At 52.1% G+C, this 7,735-nt stretch overlaps 1 protein-coding gene across 1 annotated transcript; it reads left to right on the forward strand.

Annotated features, from left to right (window-relative positions):
- Positions 1-2,656: 2,656 nt before the first annotated feature.
- LOC310920633 (olfactory receptor 14J1-like) lies at positions 2,657-3,979 on the forward strand. Its single transcript, XM_083880698.1, has one exon. It carries the CDS (start codon positions 2,684-2,686, stop codon positions 3,617-3,619), a length of 936 nt encoding a protein of 311 aa, XP_083736824.1. The 5' UTR covers positions 2,657-2,683; the 3' UTR covers positions 3,620-3,979.
- Positions 3,980-7,735: the final 3,756 nt, after the last annotated feature.

Genomic DNA, 7,735 nt, shown 5'->3' on the forward strand with positions numbered 1-7,735 from the left:
ATGTACTTTTGATTCCATGAGGTTCCAGAGTCTCACAATGGTCTCCTTGGGTCTGCAGTATCACAACAGACCATTGGTTCCATGTGGCCCTGCTGTGTCAAAAAGGAATTTGGTTTCATGAGGTTTCAAGGTGTCAGAGTAGACTCCTTGATTCTCTGAGGCCCCACTGTCATCAAATCTACAAAATACCAGAATAGGACTCCTTAACACTAATTTGGTGTTTAAGAGGCTATGACTTATTCAGGCTTAAGGTCCGAATAGTGGTAGCTCATACCTTTATATGAACATGTGATTCTTAAAGAGTGGTACTTATAAACAGTTGCTACATCTGTATTGCAATTTGTTACCATAACACCCACCCCAAGTTCCCAGATTCAGTCCTGGTTTTTCTATCACTCCACCCATGAGCCAGATGTCTTCTACTTGTCTTACAACTGTCCTTGCTGGGAAAGCAGGCCCTGCATGCCTTGTACCTGAGCGAAAACTTCACAGGCACAGTGAAAATGGAATGAACCTACCTGGTTCCAAGCCCAAGGCTGTGTGTGGCCAGGCAGAGGCAGAGCTGTCAGCAAAGGAAGGGCCCAGCCAGGTGGGGCAGCCGGGTGATGACGACAGCCTGCAGGGACAGAGGCGCAGGGCATGGACACCGTAGGACAGCCTGGGCTGCACAGGGCACAGGGATGGGCAGCAGCTGCAAGGCCCTGACACAGCCAACTCCTGCAGCACTTGGGCCATGGCTGCTGGGCCTGGGCCTGAGCCATCAGCAGGAGACAAGTGACCCTTGCAGCCCTGGGGCCTCATTGCCTCCTTGGCCCTGCTCAGCAGCCTGGCAGGGGCCGCCCCATGCTCCTGCCCTTGGCATTGCACATCCCCACATCCCAGTGGCCTGGGAAGAGCCCTGAGCACTGAGGGAGGGACAGGATGTGCCTTGGCAGGGGCTGGGGCTCAGGCCTTGGCCCTTGGCATTCATGAAACACATCCAGGTTTGCTTAGCATCAGAGACATCTTTGCCTTGTTTGTCCCCTCCTGTCATCACTGCCTGCAGTGTTCTGCTCTAACTGAACCTGGGGACACTTTCTCAGTCGTGTCCCTCAGTGGGACCCATTAAAACTTCAAGAAAGTTTGAAGTTTGTGTGTGACTTTGGATTCTTGAGAGATTCATTTAACTGACTCTCAGGGACTCATCACTAAACCTCCAAGAGGCTCATTAAATTCCTTGTGCTGTGTCTGTGCTGCTGAGCTGGGCTGGGCCCCTGGCACAGGGGAAGCTCCTGGCAACCAAGAAGAGCTTCAAAAAGACATTTCTCCTGAGGAGCAGCTCCTTTTCCAGCCCAGCAGGGCTGAGGGCACTGCCTGCAGGTACCTGAGAGCAGTGAAGCAAACAGAGGCTCAGAGCAGCTGGAAGGACAATTCTGAGCCCATTCATGGAGAAATCTTCACCACTTCTGACACAGTAAGTCTGCGGCTGCAGGGATCTCCTAAAGCTGACCCAGGACAGGACTGACAGCACTGTAAGGATGGCTCTGCTGCCCTTTCTGCTTCGGGGGAGGATGTGCTCCAGAGCAGGGCTGCCCTGGGCACCGTCAGAGGGACAGGGCAGGACGGCTCCTGCTGCCAGGGACGGCTGCAGGGGCTGAGGCTGGGGCTGCAGCCAGGGCTGCCCAGGGCTGTGGTGCAGAGCAGGTGCTGCAGCCCTGAGGGCTCTTGGCCAGGCCAGGGCATCTGCCACGTGCCAGGGGCAGCTCTCAGCCTGCCTGGGAGCTCCCCATGGACTGTGGGGAGAAGTTGGAGGTGGAAGGAGTGATCCCCATCAGGGCAGATTCCTCCTGCTGTGGAGATGGTGCTGCATGGCCAGGGCTGCTCTCAGCTTTCTCCTAAAGGAAAGGAAAAGGGGCTGTCAGGATTATCTGTGTCACTGAGACTGCTGCACTGTCACCCCGGGGATCAGCAGATCTGCCTCAGAGCTCCTTCAGAAAGTGCCTCCTCATCCTCCTCTACCTACAGACAGCACCAGCAGCACCTTGGCTTGCAGCATCTCTGTTTGTCTGAGCTGCCCTTAAGGCCCTGGTGCCAGGGAGTTGCCCCAGGGCAGTGGCCTGTGCTGGGAGGGGTGTGCAGGGCAGAGCTGAGCCCCCAGGGCTGGGCTGGGCTCTGGGAGCACTGGCAAGGACAAGGCTTGGATACAGTTTCCAGAGACAGAAGAGAGTCAGACCAGCTCTTGGAAGCTCTCCCTGTCCAGGTGCACTGGGAAAGAGAGAAGATTTTAGAGAAACTGACTTTGAAACTGGAGCCTTTAAAAACTGCACTTTATTTTTGAGGCAGGTTTTAAGTGCAGTAACCCTGAAATAGAAGGATGTGTATATGAAGAAAGGGCACCTGTGTAGGAACCAGCAGGTCTGATTGCACTGGAGCACAGGAAGCTGTTTTCCCTCTTTGTCTTCCCAGTGCTCAGGCTGAGACCACTGCTGAAGAACTGGATTGCTGATCCTTTAAAGGAAGGGGCAGTTACTCATCAGGGCAAACCTGAGCTCAAAAACATAAAAAAGGTAAGTGAAATGTCCCCAAAGAAAGAGAAGTAATTTTCAGAACAGGTGTATGAAAATAGCATAGGATCAACTCAAAGAAGTCTGTCCCAGCTTGTCCGTGTCTTCTTTCAACAGCCCACCATGCCCAGAGTGAAGGAATGCCCAACAGCAGCTCCATCAGCCACTTCCTCCTGCTGCCATTGGCAGACACAAGGCAGCTGCAGCTCCTGCACTTCTGCCTCTTCCTGGGCATCTCCCTGGCTGCCCTCCTGGGCAACGGCCTCGTCATCAGCGCCGTGGCCTCCAGCCACCACCTGCACAGCCCCATGTTCTTCTTCCTGCTCCACCTGGCCCTCACCGACCTGGGCTCCATCCTCACCACTGTCCCCAAAGCCATGCACAATTCCCTCTGGGACACCAGGAACATCTCCTACACAGGATGTGCTGCACAGGTGTTTTTCTTTATGTTCTTGATCACAGCAGAGTATTATCTCCTGACCATCATGTGCTACGACCGCTACGTGTCCATCTGCAAACCCCTGCACTACGGGACCCTCCTGGGCAGCAGAGCTTGTGCCCACATGGCAGTAGCTGCCTGGGTCAGTGCCTTTCTCAATGCTCTGCTGCACACAGCCAATACATTTTCCCTGCCCCTGTGCTATGGCAATGCCCTGAGCCAGTTCTTCTGTGAAATCCCACAGATTCTCAAGCTCTCCTGCTCACATTCCAGCTACCTGAGGGAAGTTGGATTTCTTGCTGTTAGTGTCTGTGTAGCTTCTGGTTGTTTTTTGTTCATTATTTTGTCTTATGTGCAGATCTTCAGGGCTGTGCTGAGGATCCCCTCTGAGCAGGGAAGGTACAAAGCCTTTTCCACCTGCCTCCCTCACCTGGCCGTGGTCTCCCTGTTTATCAGCACTGGCATATTTTCCTACCTGAAGCCCCCCTCCATGTCCTCCCCATCCCTGGATCTGGCCCTGTCAGTTCTGTACTCGGTGGTGCCTCCAGCCCTGAACCCCCTGATCTACAGCCTGAGGAACCAGGAGCTCAGGGCTGCAGTGTGGACACTGACCTCTGGACTATTTCAGAAACATTAAACTGCTGGCTGGTTTCTGCAAATCATTTGTAATAAAAGCCATCTGTGATAGTTCTTGGCTTGGTTGTGTGGGGTGTTTTTTGGTGTTTTGTTTTTGTTTTTTGTTTGTTTGTTTGTTTGTTTGTTTGTTTTTTGGTTTTTTTTGTTTTTTTGTGTTTTTTTTTGTTTTGTTTGTTTTTGTTTGTTTGTGTTTTTGTTTTGTTTTGTTTTGTTTTGTTTAATGTGTTTTTGTGTTTCATAATTGTCCAAATACAAAGGCTGTTGTTTGTGCCCTGTCTTGTTGTTTCGCTCCACATTTTCTCTGGTTAAAGACTATATCAATGAGGAGCTGGGCTCTCAGTAGCTCTAAATGTACTAAAGGTTCTCCCAGCAAATGGCTAATTGGAAATCTCCCTTCTGATCTCTTCTCTGGAGCTGCAGCAGGAATGTCTGTGTGCAGAACTGGGGGCAGATCAGTGCTGAGCACAGCAGCTCTGCCCCTTCCTGCTGGCCACACCATCCCTGATCCAGGCCAGGGGCCATTGGCCTTCTTAGCCACCTGGGCACACTGCTGCCTCATGTCCAGCCTGCTGTCCAGCACTGCCCCAGCTCCCTTTCTGCCTGGCCACTCTCCAGCCACTCTGTCCCCAGCCTGGAGCACTGCAGGGCTTGTTGTGGCCAAAGGGCAGGACCCAGCCCTTGGCCTTGTTCAATCTCCCATTGCTGGATTTGGGCCCTGAATCCAGCCTGTCCAGGGCCCTGTGCACAGCCCTCCTACCCTCCAGCAGATCCACACTCACACCCAGCTTGGTGTCCCCTGCAAATCTGCTGATGGTGGACTCAATCTCCTCATCTAGACCATCAATGCAGATCTTGAAATCCATGCTGGCTGGCTCTGATCCCTGGGCCATCCTGTGGGTGCCCTGTGATGGCACTCAAGGTGATCTGTTCCATAACCTCTCCAGGCACCCAGGTCAGGCTGACAGGCCTGGAGTTCCTCAGATCCTCCTTCCAGCCCTTCTTGGGGATGGGCTCCCATTGGCCCCTCCAGTCCTCTGGGACCTCCCTGGGGAGCCAGGACTGATGAGAAATGCTGGAGAGCAGCTTGGGGAGCTCATCCACCAGCTCCCTCATCCCCCTAGGATGGATCCCATCTGGTCCCAGAGACACCTGTGAGCATCTGAGTGGCTCAGCAGGTCAGCAGCTGCTTCTTCCTGGATTACAGGGGGCCTGTTCTGCTCCCTGTGCCCATCTACCAGCTCAGGAGAGCACTTGTCCTGAGGACAACCTGTCTGATTGTTGAAACCTGAGGCAAAGGAGTAAAGTACCTTTGCCTTTTCCTCAATTTAGTTACTATATTCCCCCCCACCACATCCAATAAATAATGGAGGTTGTCTTTATATCTCCTTTTGCCAGTAATATATTTATAAAATCATTTCTATTATCCTTTACCAAAGCAACCTGGTTAAGTCCTAATTGAGCTTTCACCTCTCTAATTTTCTTTCTGCATGGCCAAACAACATCCTGAAATATTTTCTGAGTTTCTTGCCCCTCTGTCCAATAGCAATGCACCTTCTTTTTCTCCCATGAGTTCCTGCTGAAGCCCCATGTTCAAGCAGGTCAGTCATTTTCCTTGCTAGCTCCTATTTTGGCACAGAGGGACAGGGTGTTCCTGCACCTTCAACATTTCTTTCCTGATGTGCCTCCATCCTTCCTGGACCACTTTTTTTTTAATGGCTGTTCCCATTAAAAACATCAGTACCTGATTTGGCACTCCCCAAATCTGCATCCTGAATACTCCAAAGTCTGCCCTCTGTAAGTCTGCTGCAGAATTTTGTTGATGCCCCTCTTTCTTACACAGAATATATAAAAACTCAATAATTTCATGTTCACTGTACCCCAAACAGCCTCTGACCACAACATCCCCCACCAGTCCTTCTCTGTTTGTGAACAGCAGCAGACAGAGCTTTCCTTGGCAGTGGGAAGAGAAGGAAACCTCCCTAAAGTGCAGCTTGGAAGGTTCAGGCTGGAGCTGAGGAAAAAGAAAAGTCCCTGCCAGGGCAGAAATTTGGTGCAGGAGGTGTCCCAGCGTGAGGCTGGGCCATGGGCTGGCTCTGTGTGCCAGGAGCCGGCAGCGCTGGGTGCAGGGAGCCCAGGGAGGGCACAGAAATGCTGGGCTGAGAAATGCTGGGGGGACAGCGAGATGGGCGTGTGCAGCCGGCCAGGGCACAGCAGCAGCAGCACAGGGGGCACAGCCTGCAGGACACATGGCCAAGGGCTGGGCAGGGCTGGCAGGGCCACAGGCAGCCAGGCCTTTGTCCCCTGGGCTCTGGCAGCGCCTCTGGAGGCCCCACAGGAGGAGCTTTCCTTTCAGGGCCTGCACTTTGCTTCTGCCTGGCCCCTCCCTGAGGAGGCTGCCAGGGCTTGCAGCTTGAGGACATTTGTCCTTGCTGCCCCTGCCATCCCAGTGCCCCACTGGGAGCCCCGAGCCACCCGCGAGGGACAGGCCCTGCTGTCCCAGCCCTGGGCTCAGCCCTTGGCCTTTCTGCTGCCTCCAACCAGCCCAGGCCTTGCTCAGCATTGCAGTTCCCTGCTCACAGCCTTGGCCTCCCTGCAATCCTGCCCTCAAGGATCTGCTCTCACCAGTCCCTGGGGAGCCTTTGGCACTCCCTGCCCTCCCTGGGGCCCAGGGATGCTCCAAGGGACTTGGAGTTTTGCTTCTGACTCCTTGAGCAGCTTCTTCAACCTTCTCTCACTGCCTGGAGCTCCTAAACTCAGCCTCAAGAACTGTGTGGGGCTCATGGAAATACAGAAAGCCCTGAGGAGTTCTTTATCTTCCTTCAATTGTCTTCTAGTGAAAGATGGGATTGGAAACTAGAGGATAATAATAGTAAAAATTAGAATATATTGATTAAAGTATATGCATTCAGATGGTGTGTATTGTTGGTCTTTGAAAGAAGAGACAGGATTATGTGCAAGAACAGCAAGGAGGAATGCAAAGATGCCTGATGGAGGGGAGATGCTTACCAGAACAGGAGATAAGAAGACAAGATTTCCAGAGATATTGGGATAACAGGCACCTTGGGTCCCCAGGACCAGATAAACCTGGCCTTATGCTTGGACTATGACCAGAGGATCAATGGGCATGAACAAGGCAGGGGGGTCAGTGGAAGACTATTCTCCTTCATCTCTGAGACCCCTGAGACGACCACCAGAGACAACTGCACAGGCACAAAGGACTGAGAAAACAATTAGCATAGGAAGTGGAAGGGGGGGAGCCAAGGAATGAATATGCACAGGTGTATTGTGAAACTTGATGCATATGTAACATTTTAGAGGTTAAAAGGGAACGTGAGTGAGTGAGGGGCTGCACCTGCCTTTGGGAGCTGTCCCACATCACACCCTACACTGAATAAATCACATACCTACTTTAAAACTCACTTTGTCTCTGAGTTTTAGAGTCTTTTGCATGTGTCATTTTCGGCAACCACGAAGGGATGTTCTCTGCCCAGCCATAGGACTGGCCATGGGGACAGACTTCCTAAGGTGCCCCCGGGATTTTCCCTGGAAGGAATTCCATTTCTCAGTTCACTCACTGGAGCAGACAATGACCTCCTGAACAGCAGAGAAATGGTTTGTATTTCTTTCAAGAGGAGGCCCTGTAGAGACCACTGGCGAGCTGCCCAGAGAGGTCTGGGCACACAAGAAGGGTCTTGGTGGGTTTGGTCTCAAGCAACCGCTGGGTCAGACGTGCGGCCAGTGGGAGGAACCGCTGACTGAGGGAAAGGCAGCGGGGAGGGGTTTGCTGACTGTGGATCGGCCGCAAGAGGTTCTGGAGGTGAATTGAGCTAATTTCTGTTTTATTGCAGATATTTAGTTGTGTGTGTGAGTTTTTTAAAGTTCAGATGTGTTTCATGTTTGGTTCTGTGGGTGTCTGAAAGTTTGTGTGAGGTGACCCTGGTTTTGGGACTGTGCTGTATTGTTGAGGTAATACTGCCATGTTGTGTCCAAAGTCATAATTGCATCAAACTACGGCTTTTATATATATTCCTTCCTTACCGTGTGCACGAGGGAACTCTTTGAACTCTCTGCATTTTACTGTTCATATTTTCTTTTTACCGCAGGTTGTTTCAGGGTT

The sequence above is a fragment of the Zosterops lateralis genome (genome assembly GCF_965231275.1).
Source record: "Zosterops lateralis genome assembly, chromosome: 31".
NCBI lineage: Eukaryota > Metazoa > Chordata > Aves > Passeriformes > Zosteropidae > Zosterops > Zosterops lateralis.

Bases quoted from the DNA above. Each gene is read 5' to 3' on its own strand.
- LOC310920633 (XM_083880698.1), top strand. From the start codon at position 2,684: ATGCCCAACAGCAGCTCCATCAGCCACTTCCTCCTGCTGCCATTGGCA.